This window comes from Lynx canadensis, chromosome B4 (assembly GCF_007474595.2).
Source record: "Lynx canadensis isolate LIC74 chromosome B4, mLynCan4.pri.v2, whole genome shotgun sequence".
NCBI lineage: Eukaryota > Metazoa > Chordata > Mammalia > Carnivora > Felidae > Lynx > Lynx canadensis.
The window spans coordinates 35109500-35133761 of NC_044309.1; the positions used below are offsets into that span (position 1 = coordinate 35109500).

General features: G+C 43.6%; 1 protein-coding gene across 11 annotated transcripts in view; it reads right to left on the reverse strand.

The window, feature by feature from the left end:
• The window catches only part of CACNA1C (calcium voltage-gated channel subunit alpha1 C), a 664692-nt gene that overhangs the window by 142639 nt on the left and 497791 nt on the right, over positions 1–24262 (reverse strand). For all 11 annotated transcript variants that reach the window (XM_032593890.1, XM_032593889.1, XM_032593891.1 and 8 more), the window contains exons 10-11: positions 10997–11087; positions 3047–3073 (exon numbers count right to left, since the gene is read on the reverse strand). In XM_032593890.1, the coding sequence (XP_032449781.1) occupies positions 3047–3073; positions 10997–11087 (118 nt within the window). The remainder of the gene's footprint in view (positions 1–3046; positions 3074–10996; positions 11088–24262) is intronic.

A 24262-nucleotide genomic window follows, 5' to 3' on the forward strand; every position in this document is an offset into this window, starting at 1 on the left:
AAATAAAAATTTGGGAAAAAAACACCAAAAAGCAAAAACCAAACCAAAGCACACACAAAGAAACAAAAAACTTTATATTAATTACATGTTGACATGATAATGTTTTTGATACACTGGGTTAAATAAATTATATTAGATTATTTTCACCTGTTTTTTTCTACTTTTTAACATGGCTACTAGAAAAAATTTTAGAATGTTTATGTGGCTCACATATTTCTATTCAACAGCCCTGCTGTAGAGCTACCTGCCCATGCCTAAGATATAATAGCTGAGCAGAAATAGAGTTTAGTATTCCTGGGTAGAACCTTATCACTAGTCTGGCACAGTGGTTAGCAGTATGGGACCTGGGTGTGGGTTCTCACTTGGCCATATGTAAGCCAGGTGACCATCTGCATCTCTCAGCCTCAGTATCCTCATCTGAAAATGGGTTGAACGATAGTGCCAAGTTACTAGTAGTGTGCCTTTTGGGAACAGAAAGTCTTCTCTCTGTGTCTCTGTTGTATCTTGAACAGTAGCTATAGAGGGAGGAACTCTTCCCAGAGATCAAATGGTTGGAATATAGGAGGTTAAGCAGACAGCAGGTTGAGGTGAGTCTCAAAGCTTGGAAAAGAGCCCTGAGGTTTAGGGGGACCACTGTCCTGTTCCTCTCCTTTTTCAAAAGCACAGGTTACACTATGGGTCACTGAGTAAAAAAATGTTCCCAGTCTCCTGGATAATCTTTCACTAGACAGAGTCCATATAAAGATGTAATTTCTCTTCCAATCCTTTGGATCATGTTCATTCATTCATTCATGCATTCATTTGTTCATTTATGATTTATTCACTTGCATGTCATGAGAATGATATTTTGGAAATATTTTCAAATGGATTTTTACATCCCTTTACTCTTATTGTGTAGAAGCTTTGGAACTGTCAGGAACACGAATGCTTTCTCAGCTTTGGCTGTCAAATTAGATATTTTGTTTGAGTTTGTGTAAGCCTATTGTCTTACTAAGGCAAGACCATTCATTCATTCGTTCACTCATCAGATATTAATTCAGTTCCTATTATGTATATGCCACTTCTTCAGATACTGAAGATAAAGCAGTAAAATTCAAGCATCACTGAGAGAAAAAGGTTTTTAAAATATTTTTTTAGAACTCTCTTTTTCATGTACCAGTTAGGCCTGGTAGACTTGACCCTAGATTTTTTTTTTTTTTTTTTATGTAAAGGAGGTCTTGGATTGAGAGAAAGAGGAAGGGGAGAAAGGCCTGCATTTTCCAGTTCTAGCAAATTATGGGAGAAAAAAGGTATCAGAAATAGGGTGAAAATAAGACATCAGAGTCCTCACTTAATTCTCAGCCCAGAAGCCAAGTCTCAAGAGGTTGCAGAGGGTTGCTTTAGGAATACCCAAATAATCATGGGGAAGCCCGGAGACACTGAGGCTAGTGGTGGCCTCCATTGGGTATAGTATGGGGGGCTGTCTGCAGCCCCCTGGGACATCAGTCTTTGACTCAGAGTTCTATTCAGGCTGGTACAAATACAGCAGTGGGAGGCGGGTAGGTAGGTGAGCCTGCCATAGTGCTCTGGGTTTCCCGTAGCTTGTTTACGGAGTGTGAAGGACCTGGAAGTGTCCATGCACTCAGATGAGGTGTGGAGGTGGCTGAAGTCAGTGGACTGACAGACCTTGGAGGTCAGAGAGCAGAGGTAGAGATTTCAAGATCAAATGAAAATATGGGGGGACCCATGGATTCCAGAGGTAGATGTCTAAACTAGATGGATTGTTGCATCCCAGTAGGGGCCAGTTCAGAGAGAAGCCCAGACTAGCCATCATACAGGGGAGATAGGCAGAGGACTCAGAAGGATTCCAGGAGCAGCCCTCACCAAGGCCTGTTTACTTCCCAGGATCTTGAAGTTCCCTGCCCCCATGTATCCAGATTCCATCCTGGAGAAAAGCTGGCGAAATGGAAATATGAGAAACTGAACATTTCACCTTCAAGGACTATTTAAAGTATAGCAGTGGGTTATATTTACCCAGCTGGACTAAAGTTTAGTGTTATTTATGCTCCTGCTACACAGTAGGTGAGGCTAGGGAAGCAAGATTAGATCAATTACAAAACATAAACAACGAATATTTTTGGCATGTAGAAGCTTTGTGGGAGAAAATTCACATCCCCACTCCACAAATCCATTCATTCTTCCATTCAACATACATGTATGGACAGCCTACTCTTGGACCAGCACTTAGCTAGGCTCTCTGAGGCATGCAGGGGCTATTGAAAAAGATAGGCCTATGAACCAATAACTGGAGTGTAGTATGTTAAGTGCTGTGATAGAGGTATGAATGAAGAAAGCACTATGAGAATGGAGAGAGGTGAGTAACTTCTCCTGGAGAGTTTGCAGAGAATGTGGTAGATGTAGTAACATTTGAGGTTCTTAACAAAAATCTGAATTCTCCGAATGAAGACATGTGGACACAGTGACTCAGGTAGAAGAAAGCCTACATGCAAAGGCCTTGATGTCTGAGAGGACAGGGAACATTCTGGTGACTGCAAGAAATTAACCATTCCATGTGGTGGGAACAAAGACTATGTGCAGAGGAGCACGGGAGGTGAGGCTGGAAAGGCAGATCTGGGGCTGAAGACCACAGATCCTGTGAAGCAGAAAGGTGTAGTTATCCTATGTGCATTCCATAGTCCTTACAGTTCATTTCTCACTGTGTTCCACAAACATGAAGTAGGCAAGAACAGTAGCAAGTGTCCATATTACATTTATTTTAATTGGACTTTATCTTATAAGGGAAACACATTGGGTTTCACAACCTCCTAGAGATGGTGCTGCCAAAAAGACTGGCAAAGAAAATTCAACAAATATCAACCCTTGAATTATATGCTGGATCTGATTTAAAGGACTTTTCTTCGTAGCTGTACAGAAGAGAGCATTTACTCCGTAGAAGAAAACCCTCACTATACTTCCCCACCCGGTAGGTATTACCTTGGGCTACCCAAAAGCATAGGGAGAGAGCTGGTGGGCAGTAGGAAAGAAGATGAACATGCATCTCACTCACCTGAACTTTGATTTGGAAATCCGATGGCTGAAAGAGAAAAAGCAGATGTTACAAAATGACACATATGCATATTCTTCCATTTAAATTTTTTTTTCAACGTTTTTTTATTTATTTTTGGGACAGAGAGAGACAGAGCATGAACGGGGGAGGGGCAGAGAGAGAGGGAGACACAGAATCGGAAACAGGCTCCAGGCTCCGAGCCATCAGCCCAGAGCCTGCCGCGGGGCTCGAACTCACGGACCGCGAGATCGTGACCTGGCTGAAGTCGGACGCTTAACCGACTGCGCCACCCAGGCGCCCCATCTTCCATTTAAAAGATATTCAGCAATTCTAGAGAAGTTTGATGTCCCTGCATGACTATAAATGGGCACTGGATGGATGTGTGGAGTGAAGTAGAACAACTCTGAAGAGTCAAAACCCTATTTGTCAACATCTCCTGGCACGTTTGTGTGTATGAATGTGAAAACCAACGCCTGACAAGTCTACAAACCCAGTATTTTCTAAGTGGAAGCAACACTCTCTGGAGAGTCTCTGGAGGCGCCATGTGGCAAACAGCATCTGCTCAGCAGGTCCCATGAAGTTAGGTTAGGCTGTGTGTAGGGAATGCTGCACCTTGATGAGAGCCATGGAGGACAGGAAGGTCTCTCTGCAGATGTGAAAGTCTCACCAGTTGGAAACCAGAGGCAGGAGCACGTCATCACAGACCCCACTGCTGTCTGAACAGGATCCCAGCCAATGCTGGGGTATGAAGTGAAGATAAGCAATAGAAGCCAGCTGGGAACTGAAAGGCCATTACAATCCTGGCCTGAGGGCTGCGGCTGGGCCTAAAGGAACAGCCACAGGTCCTGTCAGAAGCTCAGGAAACTGACAGTTATGTGCAGCCTTAAAGACATGGGGAACTTTCAGGTGAAAGCATAGGACAGGTGTGACTCAAAGGGTCATTGAATGGGGAAGGAGGAATCTTCAAGGAGGCCCTGAGGCTACCAAGTTCATATAGGAGAGTCCACAGGAGACTAGGAGGAGGAAGGCTGGGAGAAGGGAGGAAGGAGAGAGGGGAGAAGGAGGGAAGAAGGGGTGGGGGCAGGGAATGTAAGCATTTGAGACAAAACAATTGAAGGCAATGTATCAGAAAAGCCTTTGGTGTTAAGGGAGTAAGGTGGAGAGACTGTAGGTGGAGCAACCATGCTCAGATGGATACCCTGATGGATGCAGAATGTAAGTTGGGGAGGAAGAAAGTGACAGAGACATTGGTAGGGAGACAAAGACAGATGCAGAGAGAAAACATGAGCAGGGAGTTCAGGAGGCAACTGCTGCAAGCCTGTGTTGTCCTAGCTCAGCACAAAGCAAGCTGTGTCACATAGCAAGAAAACAACCCCTCTCATTATTTTTTATTAAAAAAAATTAACAGAAGATGTGACAGGTGGCAAAGCCATCGTGTGTGAGATAATTATATCTCTGGGGCACTGAGAATCCTAGCCAAGTGCCTTTACTGCTCTGAACCACTAGCTAATAACCTTTCCCCACCCCTAAGACTGCCTGCTAGGGCTGGAGTGTTTAATCACATGTTAACAAAGTGTGTGGGAAGGGGACCGGGAGCCAAGGACAGCATTTTTATTTAGAGCCACGGTTTAATGGGAGAAACAAATGTTTTCCAGATGCTAACTGGGTGTTGGGGAATCTGGGGTCCTCTCTTCTCCAGCAGGCCATGCTGAGCTTGGGGACCTTCAGGGTCTTCTCTAGGCTTACTTTTGGAGAGTTGACTCTCCTTGCTGTTAGGCATAAGCCAAAGTGGATGACCGCGGGCTTTAGTCTTGTGACTCTGTCTACAGAACCTGGTCTGGCCCCAGGCCTTCTTTCAGAAATGTCTCAGTGATCCTCTCTAGGGTGTCCTTTAATGCAGACCACGTGCTCTTTCCTGTAAGGGTCTCTCTCAGTCCAAGTGGATCAGCAAAAGTGGGTTCTTAAAACCAAATATCATATCTCCCAGGTAAATGACTCTGGGGAGTGGGCATAGAGGGGGATCAGAGCTGGGGTGTTTGAAATGAGGTGCTAGTCCTAGTTCCAGCATGGTCATCAGCTATGGGTCCTTCTGTGGCATTCTGGAACATTCTGAAGAGGAGGAAATAGAGTAGGACTTTCCTTTCCACTTAGTTTCAAGTCCTGATGTATAACCCTGGATACCACACTCAAAGCCTATTATTGTTGCTGCTCTTCTCAGGGGATTATGAATGTAATTTTAGGTTCACTGGGTCAGAAATGTTCATTACCTTTTATGTATCATATTACTTAAGAAATGGGGAGGGTACTGCTCAAGTGGCAACATCTGGAGACAAAGGAAACTTCAGTCCTTGGAGAGCTGAGGTTAGAACTCTGTAAAGGCCAAGCGTCTGAATTTCTCCATACTCCCTCCTATAGGTAGGAGACAACTGTAGGACCACACTTCATGAAAACAGAGGGATCCCATTGCTCAGCAACTTCACCTTGTGGGAAGTAACCACTGGCTCAGGGTTTGGAAGGCTGGTCTGTCCTACTGTGTGAGTAAGCAAGCACCAGAGCACCTGGGTGCCTTGTACCATGGCACCAGTCCACACCCTGGTCTGGCTGACATGTGGTAAATGCTGCTTCCTTCCACCGGTTTTTTTTTTTTTTTAATTTTTTTTTTCAACGTTTATTTATTTTTGGGACAGAGAGAGACAGAGCATGAACGGGGGAGGGGCAGAGAGAGAGGGAGACACAGAATCGGAAACAGGCTCCAGGCTCCGAGCCATCAGCCCAGAGCCTGACGCGGGGCTCGAACTCACGGACCGCGAGATCGTGACCTGGCTGAAGTCGGACGCTTAACCGACTGCGCCACCCAGGCGCCCCCCTTCCACCGGTTTTTAAACCACTTCTGATTCCTCAGAACAGTAGAGGTCTTCCAAACCCCAATGGGGTATGCACAACTTGCTTAGAAGTCTTCTTGGCTTTTTCTATCATTGTTATCCTAGTGAGGTACAATCCCTACCTTGTGTTTTAAATGGCTTCCTGAAGGAGAGCAGGGAGGTGGAGAAAGTAACTCATGCTCATCAGAACAATTCTACTGGTTTGGACTTGAAGTTCCTTCAACCCAGGATACTTTCTCTACCCAAGCCTCCAAGACAAACCTTCTAGGAAGCCATGATTTTCTTTGTTGATATTAAGTTTCAAAATTGAAGACAAATCCAAACTCCTTTTGTTTTGCTTAACTACTTACTTCTTGGAAACTATTTATATTTCAGACTTTCTTTCCTTCCTAGAGTAATGAGAACCATATATTTACTACTTGCTGTATGAAATAGTATTTCCCTAAATTGTCCCAATTTGCTTCTAACCTAAGTCAGATGGCACAGTGGTCACCATCCAGGTTGACACACATCTGACTCAACCTCCTGGACTCCACAACTTCAACACCATTCACAGATATTATTTCTAGAAGGGTAATGGACCTTGTCATCACAGAACACTGCTCCAACTGGATGCTTAGCTCAGTCACTCCACATTCTGGACAGAGTCACCTTCTCTATTAATCCTCCTGCTCTTCCTCCGAACCCAATCTTTGCCCTCACTATGTCTTCCCTATCATTCACACCCTTGTAGGGTTCTCAGGTTAATGTCAGGCTTAACTTCCAGTTCTCAGGTTGGCCCCAGGGTCACATTGATGTTGCTCTCCACACAGTACCTGGGACTTCTACTTTGCCTGTCTTGCTAAACTGCCACCCTGGTTCACACCACTCTCTGTTTTTAGTGCTTCTGGGCCACATAGCCTGCCAAAAAATATGTTGAATTTTTCTGTGAGGCTGACTTCACATTTACGATGTCAGGCTCCACTGTGGCTTCAGCAATGCTCAGCAATCTTTTAGTGACCTCTTGGTGACTCACTAGTTTGAAACCTCTGTACTGTTCTTCAGGTTCCTAAGACACCTAACCCCCACTTTCTGTGATGAAATGACAGATAATTTGGTATGACTCCTATCATTCACTCTGCATTGGAGCCTATTTTGGATTTTATATTTGTTATAGAACTGTAGAATTTGAGAGCTTGGAAGGGATCCTTAGATATCACCTGGATCTATGGTTTGCAATTTATCAAGTTGTAGAATGTTTTATTCATATGAAATCTTACATGGAAGCCCAATATGTAAAAGAGGTGAAAGTGGTCCCCTTCTGCAGTAGCCCCTGCAGGTGGCTCCCAGGGGCCCTAGGCCTCTGCTAACAGCACTCTGAGCCAACAACCAGGACAACTCCTTTGTGTCCCAGAGGGAGAGACCAAGACTCAGAGGGGAGGTGCTTTGGTTGAGGTCACATGGCTAGTTGGTGGCTGATTGAGACTTGACCTCAGGGCTGCTGATGCCAGGTTTCTTTTTCTATCTTCCAACTAGTCCCAGAGATAAGGAACTCCTTCTTCCTTTGTAAATCTTGTGTCTCCAACTGCGTCTTTGAAGTCAACCTTCTCCTTTTAGGCAATGCCTTCCAATAATCACTCATTTCCATTCTGGCATCCTTAGACCCTCCCCTTTCACTGGCCTCTTCTTTGCCATAAAGATTGTCCCAGTGTTTACAAGCCCTTACTTGGCCACTGCTGCCTTCCTTTCTGCCATCTTATTTTCTTCTCTCCCTTTCATGGCCTCACTTCTGGAGCAAGTGCCCTACACTGGCTCATTCCCACTCCTCTCCTTTTCTAAGACTCCAACTCCCACAAACAAGTCTTATAGAGTATGGCTCCAGAACACACAAATAACCCAACCACTTTTTAATCTCCACATGTGACTCTAGCCTAGGCCACCATCACCTCACACCTCAGTAATTGCTACTGATGATGCTTTACTGTGTGTCTGCTTCCGTGTTGGCATTGCTTCTACCTATTCTTTTCCTCACATCCAAGTGATCCTTCAAGAATGCAAAACAAACCAAATCAGCCTCCCTACCCAGCTCCATGTTCTCGTGACTTCTCATATTCAATGACTTCTCACAGTCTTGTAACAGAGACAAAGATCATTAAGGGGTCTACCAGGCCATGCCCATCTCCAGCCTCAACTCCCTGTCTCTTCCCGCATACTCTGCCCTGACCACACTGGCCTCTCAGTTCTTCCATCCAAAGGCCTTGAAACACACTGTTGCCTTTGACTGGAACATTCTTCCTTACTCTTCACTTCAATAATGTATTTTCACCCTTCACTTCTCAGCTTAAATTTAATTCTTCAAAAAAGTTGCCAGTCTAACCGGTTATTAGCCCTACAATATACTTTTCCTTCTTAACACTTACCCTGTTTACAGTGACTTATTCACTTGTTTAATGTCACTTCCACACAGATTATAAACTCCAATGAGATGATATCAATCTTTCTACTGCTATGTATCACCATCACTTAGCACCAAGCTGGGCATACTTTGAATGAATGTACAAGTAAACAGTTCTCTCTTGAAATTCTTTCTCCCATGGATTCCAGGCAAGTGCTGCTGTCTATTCCCTTAACATCTCTTCATTTGTTTCATTTACTTGTTCTTATTCTTCTGTGTGTCATGTTCCCAAGGTTCGGCCCTTGGCCTTCTGACTCTATTCCTCTATGAACAACCCTTGTCCTATACCCTCATTAATAGCTCTTATACTGATAACCTCAAGTGTGTGGCTCCATCCCTGTTCACAGCTGCACCTTGGACCTCTATATCCTATTGCCTGCATAGTACCTGCAAGCCCCTCGGTTGGACCCCTGCTTCAAATTCTACTTCAACATCCTTACTGTCTTCAAACTTTGATGGCTCCTTCTTTTTAATCACCTCCATCTCCCCCCAAAAATATACTGTAGTTCCTTTTTCTCTGTGCCCCCACCCCCTCAGGAACCATCTTCATCAGGCCTTCTCACTGCCTATAAATTCTCATCCTGGTCTCATCCAACCACACAAGCCTTTTAACTCTTAGCTTTAAAAATGTTAGACCCTCACTGTCTCCTTCCCATAAGACCCAGTCTCAGTCTCCAGTCAGTTCTCACACTGTGTTTCCCACCAGGAATGTTGGTGGTCTTATCCCATGGTTGGCTGAGGCAGGGAGTGGGGTGGGGGTGAGTAGAGAGATGGTGGAAAGACCATAATTTATTAGGTATATATTATAGTTCTGGTAATGTGTCTAGGTATTTTATATGCACAGAGTAGATGCATCAATGTGGATATTCATAAGGATAATAGGAACCATTTCTACAGAGCTCTCCCAGCCTGCAGAATGTGTCCTCAAAGAAATGACAGATATACTAGAGGTGTCAGCTTTCCTCTCTGGGGGATAATCATAATCACCCTCCAACAGAGCCACCATACTCTCCTGAAATGTACTCTCAAGTGACTTCCTAGAGCTGGGAACTCCCCTGGTCCCTCCTGGTCTGCAACTTGGGCTATGCCTAAAAGCCGGAGTTGCAGGGTCCTCCATGTTATAAAGACCAGAGAAAGGCCTGACAGACTTAGAGGGTTTGCTGGGGCCCATTTGCAAAAACTTGAGTGCTTGCTTTGTATGGTTCCAAAAGGAGAAGAGGGAAAGGCTTGGACTGCTGTTTAAAAATGTAATTAGCCCCGTATTTTAACAACATTTTGACAATAATTGCTTCCCAATGATGCCGAGAAATCTGCAGTACAGACTCCCTGGTGCCACTGTCAGAGTGAGTGATACTGAAGGCCCTGTGTACCCTGGAAATAGAAGTTGCAAGAGCTGGTCTGTTCTTAAGCCTTGTTTTCCCTTCTCCTTTGGCTTGGAGATCATTCTCAAGGCTGGCATGGCTTCTGTTTAGACTTATCTATGGAGAATCTTTTTAAAAGGGTTGGGGTTTGCTCACACCATTGAGTCATTTCAGGAATGAAGGGTGAAATAAGATACTGTTTCACTGATGGAATGATTTTGAAACTAATTTTATTTGGGACTGGTCCTACTCAGAGCCTTCTGCATGCAGTGCTTTTCAGGGACCAAGGTGAGTTTACAGTTCTTATACTACAAAGTCAACAAGAAGAGTAAGTTCCACTTCCCAAAGCAGATCCTGAATGTTCCATGAGGCCTCATTCCCAAGGTCAATGTGAATCCCTGACAGAATATAACTTTAATCTTTGGACTCTGCTGAGATGCTGGTAACAGAACCAGCAGTTTGCTTATTTTTAGCAGTTAAACTATTTTTTCCCTTCGTCCTTTAGTGGAGGAACATTTCCCAGGGACTACTGGTTTCCATTTTTAAGATAAAACTAAGATGGGTGATTGTGATAATTCATGTGTGAACTGTTCCTCTAATGCACCTGGCCCAGTCCTGGGTGAGTCACTCACCAAAGCCTATGTCCTGGGGTCTGACCCAGGGAAAGGGAAGTCATAGGTATCTAGGCTGGAGCTGCTTTTGGAGGAGGTAACTGGCCACGTTCCAGGCTAAACACTGATGAATTCTGCAATAACTCAAGGTTGCACTTCAGGAATCTCTATTTCCCTTTACTAGGTGGGTAACTAGAGTTGCAGATAAGGACCAACATGTTTATTAGCTCCCAGGTTATTTTCTTACCTGTATCTTCTTATTCCAGGTCACATTTACCAGCAGGACCCAGGGACCCTCACATAGGTGTCTCATGTGACAGGGGGTGAGAGAGGCTGGGAAGAAACAGACTTTGGAGCCACCTCTAACCCCCCACCACCCCATATTTCACTGATGTAATGCACAGGGGCTTGAAATCCATGAGTCAGACCCTTACAGGAGTGCAGAATTGGAGACTGGCTTTAATGTTAAGACTCTTCCCCCTGCCTAGGAGCCATACTCAACCCAGGGCAGTCTTTTCTCACACAAGTCACCACCTGAGATTTATGTTTCTCTGACCTCTGCCTCAACCACAATGGGCCAAGCCATTGTGATTTCAGGACACAGCATCCCTTCCCGCACACCTGGAAAAGCCCCAGTCCCTGGGCTCGCCGTGCCTACTCACGCCAGCCTGGCCCCGCAGTTCTCTCCCTCGATGTCACCTCCAGCCACGTTTTCGGTGTTGACAGACTCGGTCTCACTTGTGGGCATGCTCACTATAAGAGTCAAAGGGATGCAAGGCATTGAGGGTGGGAAGGAAAGGGGAGAGAAGAGCATTAGTTTGCACAATACCCTATTTCAAGACTGTGTGCTGCTTGGGAGGATGAAAGCCTGAGCAGCATCTAATAGTGGGGTACAGTGGTGCTGCTGTGAACAGTGCCATGGCCAAGTTTGGGGGTTTCCTTGACCAACATGCCTGATGCTTGTCTAGGGTAAGTTTTGCTGCCAAGGACACTCAAACTCATAGGATTTGGGAGGAAATATGGTGATAAGATCATTTGCTTCTTGAAAACAGTGATCACTGAATCCTTTTCTACCTTTTCCTACAATAGAAAAGTTTTCTATTTGCATCCACTACTAGCCATAAAAAGAAGAGCTTTCATGAAAATATTTTATTTTGCTTTTTTCCCCACCCATCAATTCTAAGGGGCTTCATCCCCAAATTTAGGGTCCAGCTTATTTGTAGAAAGGGTGTTTTTGTTGCCTCATGAACTACTATATGGATGTGGAAGACTGCTCCCTGTCTTGTAGTGCGTACTGGTGTATCTAGGACCATACCTGAAATAGGGAGCTTGAAATAAATGGCTATTACCAGAATCATGTACTAAGATTCAAACTAGCACTACAGATACCAAGAATGAGGATCACAACTGTGGAATCCACCAATTAAATTTAAATGTGACTTGAAGATAGACTAAAGATAGGTTGGGATATTATTTCCCCTTCCAGTAAATCTGACGTTCCCATCCCAACAGGCTGACTTTGGATATAAACCATCTAATTCCACTGGTGCCAACCTGTCCAGTCAATCTACACTCTCTTCCCAAGGCAGCAGTGGGCTAGATTTCCAGAGCAGCAGGAGTCATCTAGCTTGCAACCCAGTGTGGTGGCTTAGAGAAGCCATTTATTATTATTCTTTATTCCAAATAAAAGTTTTACTCAAGAGAATTCTTCTTCTCCACCGTTTCTTACCCTTTTAATATGACACAACAAGTTTTATTTTTGGTAACCCTTGTTCTTCAGAGGGGTCATTATAGCATTGGTCCTGGTTCCATTCTTCTTGCAGAACAGAACTCCTCATGTGGTGAGAAAATCACTAACCCTCAGCAGCCACAGAATTTTCAGTTAATGAGGGTATGGTATCAGGTGATGTGGCACCATGTGACAAATCGCCATGGGGCCACCACAGCCCAGGAAAAGCTTCTACTGGTTATATGGATAATGTTGTTGGATGGAAAATTTCCAAGGTTCTTTTATTTTGGATGAAGACAAGATGGGTGGGTGAGAAGACACTCCTTTCAGGAACATGCAAGATACAAATAGGAACCCATGACTTACCATATGTTTGACCTCTCCACCCTAGGATTCACTTTTAATACAGTTGGGTAAAAAGAAATCTGGATGCCATTTCAAAGAAGGTTGTCATTGGATGAGACTTTAGATATTACCCAGCTATAACTTGTTCCCTTCACTTTACAAAACAGGGAAGGGAAGATTCTCACATTCACACAGTGGGTTTGGAGTAGGACTTGGTTGGAAGCACAAGTATCATGACCCCCTTCACCATGCTCATCTCAATTGTCCCTTATTGACCAACTCCTCACTCTACACCGTAAGACAGGGCTCTTATAGCCAAATAAGGCTCTGGAAGCATCAAAGGAGTGTGGTGAATAGCCAAATGATGGTGTTCAATTTTATAGCATTTAGACTCCCTTTGTAGCCTGATGTCTGAGGGAGCTGGTATGTGAGGCCAGACCTTAGGGATGGTTTTAGCACTGTGAGCAGGGAAGACAGCACTTTCAGAGCTTGTCAGGTTCCTTGTTACATCCATACATACATTCATACAATTGAAGAGCCTTCATACAATTGAAGAGCCTTCACTCTTTCACTTCATCTATCTCTGGCCCTCTCTGACCTAAGGTTACTTTAATTCTTCAGGCATCATTCTTTAAAGTTATAGAGCTCTGACTTTGAGACACTTTGCTCCCAGAGAGCCCCTTTTGTGCTATTGGAGTAGTATGATGGGGATGGTGCTAGGCTTGGAAAGACAACCAAATTAGAAGTGGGTATGCCTGGGCTTTAAGGAGGAACCATATCATCTTCTAAATCAAGGAACTGCCTGTATCAGTATCAAGTTGGCATTTACAGTGACCTTAATCTTGGGTGGTACTATCCAAAGGAAGGGTTCCATAAAGGAATAGCTGCTGCAATCAGCTTTGCTGTTTGTTTTGTCATGTATAAAGTCATGTTTGCTGACTTTATACATATTAAGAGATGATAAGGCACTCACTGGCTTTGAGTGGGGAAGGTTACCATACCCTTACACACACACACACACACACACACACACACACAGACACACACACATACACACAGACACACACATACAGGACCACTGTATCAGAAGCCATCAAGAAAAATACCCTCCCCTCCAGTCTGGTATGTACCAATGCATATTTACACACATAGAACACAGGGGAACATTACCATGGGTTTCTGTGGAGTGACTAAACCAAGCAAACTTCCCTTTCTTCTGATCAAGCAAGCCCGCTGGAGTGCTTCCTTTCACAGACAAGATGGAGTCAAGACCAGGAACAAGACATCAACAGAGAGCATGCAGTCAGCCACGGGCAAAAGAAAGAAACAAGGAACTCAGCTTTCACATAGAACATCCATTTTAATCCCTGAACATAAACTAAGAAAATTGTAAAAAGCCATAAATCAAAAACACACAAGAAAACATAACAAAATAGAACCAAAACCCCAAATTACATGAATTAATGACACAAAACAAAAGATGGACCCTGAGGAGAAGGAATTACTCCAGAAGAAGCTTCAGTCTACACTGGTCTATCTAGTTAGTGGCTTTGAGGGAAGAGTTTCCTAGGAGATACTGTCACCCATCCCTGCTGCCTCCCTAGGGAGGTGCCTCTTTTACAGGCTCCACTGGGGTAACTGTTAAAATCAAACTACAGCATTGGTGTGCCCTATCACTCTTACCCAATAGCCAGGTGACTTGACCTCTTCCCCACCTGTAGTGGATCTACCCCTCTCTTACTACTTACACCCAGATCATGTCACTTGCAGATGGAAAACAATCCATGGATCTATTTGTTCCTTTGTCCAATTCAACTACTCAGTCCCATTCAATAAAGATCCACCAAGTGCTTCAGGCCTGATCATATTCAACACATACATATCTGCTTTCAATCAGTTTAAACAGGCAAAGAAGTTGCTCAGTTGCTTGTCAATGGGTGGTCTTTGGAGGAGTTTGGTGTATAAGGGAGAAGAGTTGTGTAAGCTTCTTTTGGCTCTGGGCTCTGGTTGAAGAAGAAGGTACTAAGGAGATTGTAAAAACACTGATTGCCACAAATGGAAGAGGGGGAGTTCTGTATTCTGCAACAGACTTTGAGTTCTGGATGTCAAATGCTTTATCTAATTCCAGAGAAAGAGAATTTTCCCATTCTGACAAAATTAGTGTTGACTGCACCTCTGCCAGGCCTCTATGGAGATTGCTGGGGACCAGTGGTGAGTGAGGCTTAGTCACAACTTATTAATGAGGTGGAAAATCTGTTACCACTCAGGAGAGGAAGCATGTGCCCTGATGAGAAATGGGTAGGTAGTCCCATCAGTTCCAGGAAAGGGCATGAAGAGGAAGGTCAATCCAAGTTTTTAGGTGCTTCTTTATTTTATCCACTTCCCCTGGAACTTGGATCACATTCAATGGCTATCCTTGAATGTTGCTTGTTAGTGAGAATTCTGAAGACTGGTTCATGATTGAAAAGGGTCAGGCTTATTTTTAACCTAGGTAAAGGGCCATGTCCCAAACACACATCTTTAAAACACAAAGCTTAGAATAAGCAGACACTTTACAACAGTAGCATTTTTTCTCACTTCTCAAAAATCCTATATAAGAAAAGCCCTGAAGGTTAGGAGCTGAAATGAATGACTTGGTTCCAATTGCTTTCTAGCAGAAGATATGTCTCAATTTATAATGATAACATTCACTGAAGTAAGCATCTTATAATGAGCGGTCGTTTGTTTGGAGGTGTAAAGGGGTCAACATAGTCTGCCAGTCACCAAGTTTGTTCACACAGTTGTCTTGGGAAACAAGAGACACTTGGTCAGTGAAGGAAAGCCCAGAACATTGGGACCTGTTATACAGAAGCATTATTCAGCTTCTGGCTTTGGTATCAGTACTGTCCCATATTGTTTAATTTCAGAAATAACTGCATGATAACTTTTAAAACAATAGAGCTTGATAAATACATGGTCACTCAGTGTATAACTGAATTTGACCAGGGCTGGTATCTCATATGGGCAAAATTGGCAGCCACCTGTTTGGCAAGTTATATGAAGAGCATCTAAATCCTCTCCCTTAAGAGTCTTCAGTAGTGTCTGCTAGGTCTGCTCTGTTGGGTAAAGTCATATATCTGAAGGTTCCTTGCTGAAATGAAAATATCCTACTTGGAAGGAGCAATACATTAACATATTAATATTAGCACCTATTTGTGACAGTTTATCCTGTAAATACCTAAGAGAATAAGATGGGTGAAAATGCAGTTTGTGTTTCTATTTCTAAGGGCTTAGACAGCAGGATCACAGTTGATTCTTTAAGGGATTTGTTGCCCTAGAGAGAGAGAGAGAGAGAGAGAGAGAGAGAGAGAGAGAGACTTGGATTCCTTCTTGAAATCTGAGTGCCCGAACTGTTGAAAGTTGAGAATTATAATTGTTAGATATTTATTCTATGGATGAGCTGGAGACTCTGACTCTTCTTTGGCCATTCAGACAGTGAATTGGTGGGAAACTAAGGCAGAAAGATGGCAAAGAACCCTGGTGCCTGAGGGCACCTCTCCTCTAAAGGCAACCCTCTTGATGCCTTGTGAAGTGAAGCTTGATGTCTGCTCATCTGCAGACAATGTCATAACAACATACCCTCTGTGGAATAAAATGTACTTTTTGAATGGATTAAGGAGAATACTGAGAAAGAATGTGGGAGAGGAAGCTAGTTTTTATAACTTTCTAATTTCATCGTTAGCAGGTACTATGGATCAAATCTGGGTTTCTGGACTATCCTGTCCCTTGACTTCTGTTGAGAAGATTCCCAAAGAAATGAGATTTTCCTGGAAGAGTAATTAACAACTGCCATCGCAGGTGGTGGATAACATAATTACACATTTAGTAATATCACAACTACTACAATGAGTTGTGTAGACTCCACCTCACCAACAACTTATTGCATCTTGAATTAATGTCTTCTCTCCCCCAAACATTTTCTTTTGGTGGCAACTCTTGTTTGAACAGTGCTTGGTAGATTTTTTTTTTTAAATTTGAGACAGAGAGGCAGAAGGAGAGAGAGAATCTTAAGCAGGCTCCATGCATGATATCCACGTGGAGCCCAATGTGGGGCTTGATCCCACTACCCTGAGATCATGACCTGAGCTGAAATAAAGGGTTGAATACCTAACCAACTGAGCCACCCAGATGTCCCTGGTAGATGATTTCTATGTTTCAAGGGAGGTGCACAGTTCTTGTTTCACAGTAACCAATGTTTCTCCCAACCTACTTGGAGAAAAGCTGTGTGGATACTGGGGGGATTATAATAAGCCATTTTCTACGTGGGATAATCTGAATCTGGTAATCATGCTGGGAAAGTAGCACTAGATCTAAGCCATGGTGAAGATCGACAGTTCCTGGTACATTTGGGTTTGCAAACCCTCTGAAGGTTTACTAAAATTTAAGAATCTCCCATTAAACACAAGATAGTGCTTTGAAAGCATGGATGCACAGATCAGCTGGCCAGGCTTTCCAAAACTATGGTCAACAGAGAAGCTCTCTGTAAGACTAATGTCTCCAGTCAGTTCCTTATACTACTTAAAAAAAATGACCAAGTGGTAAATCTACTCCAGGTTGTTCCAGTGTGTTAGCATTCATGTCTTCTGTAAGAAAAAAAAAATTAGATCTAATTTAGCTATCATGATGCAATAAGTGTGTTCAAAGATGGCTATACTCATCCACACAAATAAAAAATGACTCCAGAAGGGGCTCTGACCAAAGTTTGAGTGTAAGAGCAACATTGGTTTTGATAAAGAAAAAGAAAGTCACTACAGTTACTTAGCAATTAATCCACAAAGGGAACCGTAAGCAAAATCTTCTTAGGCATCTCTTCCTTTACTGTTTTTTTCCTCCTCCCTTTTTCCCCTCCTTCCTTCCTATCCCAAGGCTAGGGGGAGATATGTGGAGAACCATGCACACATAAAATATCTGGCCTTGCTTCTTGAGGCTGTCTGTCTCAGATATTTTTATGCATCACAATAGACTGAGTGACATTAGAGCAAAGATCCATGTGAGGAAATGAAAAATGGACCCAAGAGAGATGAAGAAATCTGCCTAGTTCTAAAATCTTTGGTCACCCACTGTCCCAGGGATGGGGTTTTGCAATGTTCGGTTGTGACTTTCAGTAGGAACGGCTGGCCTCTCTTGAGATCTGCCCAGAGAAATGCCTGGTTTTCAGTTTGGAATTTAGCTACTCATCTCATTACCCAAGGTCAGAGAACTCATGAACTTTTGTCATTTATCTCCTTTTGTTGGGAGAGGGTTGGTGTTTCAGGGCCAGACATCCCAGGCAGTGGCAGAGGTGTCAGAAGCCCACAGAGCTGAAGGCATTTCTCACCCAACCTGAACTTCTCCAGTGCTGTGCAGTGCTGTATGGTGCCAATGGGCTGAATTCTGGGTCTGCCAGACTGCCAGGACCTAGTTTCTCAGGCTTCCATGCACTCTTGTATGAACTGAACAATTTACTTTGCTATTTAATTGGCAGATGCCCATTTTATTGTCTTTTTTGCATATGAATGGTATAATTAGTATTCATTTTCTCAAACTACTAATCAGAATTATGGCTAACATGCAAAAAGATTCCTAATTTCCTATCCCACTGACTCTAATCTGGAATCTAAAACTCCCCGTAATCTGGCTCCATGCTATCTGTAATGGCTGTGAGTACCCCTTAGAAATTCATATGAAGTCCTAGCCCCTGTAGCTCAGAGTGTAGTTGTATTGGCAGAAAGGGTCTTTCAAGAAGTAATTAAGTTAAAATGATACAATTATGGCAGGTTCAAACCAATATGACTGGTATGCTGATCAGAAGAAGAAATCTGGACACAGAGACATACAGAGAGAAGATAATGTGAAGACACAGGGAGAAGATGGCCATCCATAAGCCATGGAGAGAGACCTGGAGTAGGCCCTTCCCTCAGGGCCCTCAGAAGAAACCTACCCTGGTGACATCTTGATCTTGGATTTCTAGCTTCTAGAACTGTGAGACAGTAATGTTCTGTTGTTAAAGTCACCTTATCTGTGCTACTTTGTTAGGGCAGCCCTGTCTGACTAAAATGCTATTGATTCATCCTTATTTCCTGTTACTTCCTGCAGAAATCCTCTGCCCAAGTTGGGCCTCCCTCTCATTGTCCCTTGAATGTACCATCTTTATTCTAACCTCTGGGCTTTTGAAGATATATCATAGATCATACCCTGTCCACCTCCTCTTCACATATTCCAGGGGTCAGGAAACAATAGCCCTTGGGCCAAATCCAGACTTCTGCTTGTTTTTTTTTAAATTTTTAGTATGAAATTTATTGTCAAATTGGTTTCCATACAACACCCAGTGCTCATCCCAACAGGTGCCCTCCTCAATGTCCATCACCCACTTTCCCCTCCCCTCCCACCCCCATCAACCCTCAGTTTGTTCTCAGTATTTAAGAGTCTCTTATGGTTTGCCTCCTTCCTTCTCTGTAACTTTTTTTCCTCCTCCCCTCCCCCATGGTCTTCTGTTAAGTTTCTTAGGCTCCACATGAGAGTGAAGACATATGGTATCTGTCTTCCTCTGTATGACTTATTTCACTTAGCATAACATTCTCCAGTTCCATCCACGTTGTTACAAAAGGCCATATTTCATTCTTTCTCATTGCCAAGTAGTATTCCATTGTATATATAAACCACAACTTCTTTACCCATTCATCAGTTGATGGACATTTGGGTTCTTTCCATAATTTGGCTATTGTTGAAAGTGCTGCTATAAACATTGGGGTACAAGTGCCCCTGTGCATCAGCACTCCTGTATCCCTCGGGTAAATTCCTAGCAGTGTCATTGCTGGGTCATAGGGTAGGTCTATTTTAATTTTTTGAAGAACCTCCATACTGTTTTCCAGAGTGGCTGCACCAGTTTGCATTCCCACCAACAGTGCAAGAGGGTTCTCATTTCTCCACATCCTCTCCAGCATCTATAGTCTCCTGATTTGTTCATTTTAGCCACTCTGACTGGTGTGAGGTGATATCTCAGTGTGGTTTTTATTTGTATTTCCCTGATGAGGAGTGACGTTGTAAATAAAGTTTTACTGGAACACAGCTATGTTTTTTTGCTTATGTATGTTCATGGTGGCTTTCACACTATAGCAGCAAAGCTGAGTGGTTGCAATACAGGCTCTGTGTGGCCTGCAAAGCCTAAAATAATTACTAACTGGCCCTTTAGAGAAAAAAAATGTGCTGACTCCTCAACTAGTCAAATTTCATCCATTACTAGAGGCCCAGTTCTCATTTGTGGAGCTTTTCAGGACCACCTACTGTCACTGAGTCCCCTATTCTGAGTCCCTGGAACATTTGGATCCATGAGAATTTAAAATCAAAATGTAAATTCAAGTTCTATTTTCACCCTCTTGTAGCCATGAAACTCTGGTGAGTTATTTAACCTTTCTGAGGTTCCCTTATATGTAAAAAGAGGTTAATGATACTATTTATTTCATGAAGCTCTAGTAAGGATTAAGTGAAATAATATTTATAAAAACCTTACAAAATGGTAAGTACTGTATGTATTTGCTAATATTACCAACTAATTTTAATCTGTTTTTCTTATAGTTTGCTGTACAAGTATTAGATTTATCTCCCTAAGTTATACTTTCCTCAAGGCCAGAGTCTTTATATTAGAATTCTCTGGACTCCCTTTCAGATCCTAGTGGTATTAAATATGGAACTATAATAACACTTTCTATCTTCACAGAGTTTTAAGGGCACTCCTAATATACTGGACATCTTGAGGGTTTGTCCTTCAGATACACCCTCCATCCCTTTCTGCTATGCCCTGTAGCCCAGAAGGCTGATCTTTGTAAAAAAAACAACAACCTCTCCTATACTAGGGCTTTGTGCTGGGTCAACCAATAGGGAGTGCCAGCAGGATGTCTATGAAGCCTGAGGAAAGTGAGGCTGGGGTATTCATTTCCCTGGTGGCATGTTCAGGGTGGTACAGAGTGGCTGCATCCTATTGCTGAAGGCCACAGGTCTGGTCACATGACCCCCTCCTCATGACCTCCCTCTCTGACTTATGGAAACTGCTCTCTCACTTTGTCCATCAGGTTCTTCCAGCAGGTCTATAGGTGCTATCTCTAGGATACTGTGCTATCCCTTGTTGACTTCCTTAAACCTTCCTGCGTTTTTTTTTTTAACCTCTCCTTATATCACCCACTTAATGAGTATGTCTGTTTTCTGTCAGGAGCCTGACCAGTGTAGCCCTCTGGTCCAGGATAGATAGTAGTATCCCATGGTTAAGTGAAAGGGTAGTCCCCATAGGTTGAACTTACTTGTCCAAGGTGAAAGGTAGTAAATGGTAGAGCATGACTGGCATTGTGTCCAGGGCTTTCCTGGGTACATCAGACAACCTCCAGAATAACTGCTCAAATACATGAGAACTAATTGATAAGAACTAGTGATGCAGGGTATTACAGTGGGCATGGCTTTTGTCCCACAGCATTCTGGTTGTGGTTACTGCCCCAGGATACTCTCTTGGAAGAAATTATGTTATGTTATGTTTCATTTCATTTCATTTCATTTTATTTCATTATTTCATTTTCTCTTGCAGAAAAAATAACTTGGAAAGTTATTCCTTACTACTTTTCTGTAGTTTGATAGATCAAACATATGGTCAAATACAGACTCAGGCTGATGCGTGAAGGAGCTCTTTATATGTCTTTATCCAACTGAGAGTCTTAGGAATCTCCCTAGTACTGTGAGTCTAGGAAATACCAAAGATGACCCTTCCTTGGTCTTGCCATGAAATAGCTCCAAACCCTGTATAAGCCACATGATTATTTGGGGTCTCATTTTCTTCATCTCTTACATTAATAAATTAAATTAGATGATGAATTATAGGTCTCTTCAAAGGGAAAGAAAGAGAGGGAGAAGGAGAGGAGAAAAGTAGATTGTAGCCAAGAAGAGGAAAGAGATAGGGAGAGAGAAAGCAAAATGGAGCCCAGCTATGGCAGCCTATCTGGGTTGAAAGGTCATAGAGAAAGGTGCCACAGCCTCCAGAGCCTTCTCAGACGCTTCCTGCCAGCCCAGGCCCAGCAAGGCTTCCCCTATATAAGCAATTAAAACCTGGTTGATGTTAAGCTATCAGAAAGTAAATGTAAAACACGATTAAATATTAAGAAGCCAAACAAAGTGGCCTTATTAAAAAGGCACAATATAAGCATGATGTGCCATCATAATTATTATTACTGCTATAAACTGGGAGGAGGCATAAATGCCTGCCCTTGATCTGCAGCCATAATCCAAGGAAGAAAACCAGGGTCGCTCTGCTTTCAGCAGGCTATAAACATCCAGTGCTCTCAAGCAGAAAATTTCTCTCCACAATTGTGGTGCCACTGAGTCGGGCCATGAATGTGGGTAGGGGGAGGTGGGCAGTGGCAGGAGGAGGCAGGGGAAGGAAGTTTAGCTGGGTCAAACAAATGTCTGAACTTTAGCCCATGGCTCTTTCCTCTTCCTCCCTCACCCTGCCCCACCTTCATTAGGAATGGCAGGCCAGTGTGAAACATTCTCAGGCCCTTGGGACCATGGGGGAAACAGGACATCTGGCCACACAGGAGGGCATGGACATCCCCAAGGAAAACAGAGCTCACTGCAGCCATTGGGGTTGAGATGGGATCTTCTGGACATGGATGATGGTGGCCTTCCTGTGTAGGATCCCTTTGGAAACTCAATTTTTTTAGGTACAAATTACTTTTAGGCTGTGGGGAACAGTATAATTCCCAAAGCCTGGTTTTGCAGTACATGGTCACCCATGTGGTATGATATAACAAGGACAGAGAATGACTTGTGTCCTCAATCCCTCTCCAACTCAGTCCAGTGATGTTTACTGGTCATTCCTTCATTTTAGGGTCTTGTCCCTTCAGAGTGCAAAGACTCTTGGATGTGTAATAGTAGTATCTGCCATTTCTATCCTAATATTAATAGTATTAAGAAATAGTAAGAATAATAACAGCTACTATTCCATGCACTTTACATATGCTAACTGATTCAAGCTTCAAACAATCCTATGAGGGATTATATGCTCCCATTATATATTCCCATTTTGTAGATCAGGAACTTGAGGCTTAGAGAATTAAGTCATTTATTCAAAGCAAGCAGCTAATAAGATCCAGCATTTGAACTGTGGTAGATGTTATGCTCTCTCCCCTCTCAAAGCCCTTTCCCAATCATTAGAGAGGACTAGAGAGCCCTACAAGTGTGCCTGGATCCCTGAGAGGAGAAGGGGAGCAGAAAGTGCAGGTGGAGGTCCTTGGGAGAAGCCATTTATTTCATGACCCTGCCCAGGGCTTCCGTGTCAGCTCTCCTGAGCAAAGAGGAAGAGGCAGTAAGCAGAGCAGCATGTTAGGAGCATGGGCTCTGGAGCAAGGTGGCCTGAGTTTGAATCTTGTCTCTGCCACTTTGGAGTTCTGTTCCTTAGACATGGTATTTCATCCCTTTGTGGCTCAGTTTCTCCACTGCAAAGGGAGATCTGAATCATACCTGCATTGCAGGGTTAGAAGGGGTAGGGCAGACTTCATTTTACAGATGGGAATGTTAAGGTCCAGAGAAGGTCAGTGACTTGCCTGGGGTCACAAAGCTGGTTGGTGGTAGAGGAAGAGTCCTCTCCCCACATCCAGCACTGCTGCCTTTCTCACTTGCCATTCCCTCACATCATGGGGAGGCTGAAAGTCCACCCTGGAACATCATAGCTGAGCAGAGGCCCAGAGCTCCCTCCACTTGTCTGGAATCCAAAAGTTCCACTGTGGATGAGGTTTACACTTTGTGCCCTGTTCTTGCTGTCTACAGAGGCTATATAGAACTCATGATTCAGTCTCATTTTCTCTTTTTCTTGGGCTCTGTCTTCCCTTTCACTGTTTTTCGCTGCTTGAGATAATTTTGACTCAGGTCAGATTCCTGCAAGATGCCCTCCAGGAGCCCAGCACAATCTCGAAGGATGTGGGTACCCACAAAGCAGGAGCTGCCCCAAATAAGGAGCACCACCTCTTGGGAAGGGTCTTAGCTTTGCCTTCCCTTCCAGCATGCAAGTAAATTGCTGCCTTAAATTTCTAGGCTGCCTCCATTAATGGCATTTATGTGAAGTGAGTCACTTTAGCTCCCAACCCCATGGTGCCTCTTCAGCCCCATCATTTCATGAATGAGTTTATGGGCAGCTGTCAGGATATCAATCAGCTTGCCCCCTTCTGTGGCAAGTCCTTTAATTAATCTCCCAACTCCGCCTGCTGGAGGATTGCAGTTGTGATTTTCCTCCTGCTTGCTGGGGTGAGGATGTAGTCTTGGGTCCATATTGCTATTTTAATGGCCCACATGTGGCACTGAAAGGTCCTTCTACAGTGTCACTTCACAAGATCCTAGGCTCCCTGCCTTGGATGAAGACCCAGGAAAGCAGTGCTCCCCTCCTCTGCATCAGTCAGATCCTGTTAGGATGGGGTTCAGAGCTCAGGACCACATTCACAGAGGGGTAGCAGCCAGAGGGGGTAGCTCTGGGATGGTGGGGGGGGCTGTATGTCATGTTCCAGGAAGAAATTAGAAACGTTTAGTCTAACGTAGGTTAGGAGGCATCACCTTCCTCAAATATTTGAAGTCTTTTCACTTGGAGGGAAGATATTGCCTGCTTAGAGTAGTTCTACAAGGAAAAGGCATCAAAGAACTGGAGGGATGAAGATTTTTCCCTAATGTAAGAAACATTTCTGAAGTGGCCTGGCTGCCTTGAGAGGTGAGGAGTTGCTTGTTATTGGGAGTTTGCAAGCCTTTGCTGGGGGTTTGAGAAGAGATTCCTAAGGTTTCTTTTGCTTAGAAAAATAAACTGAAATTTACA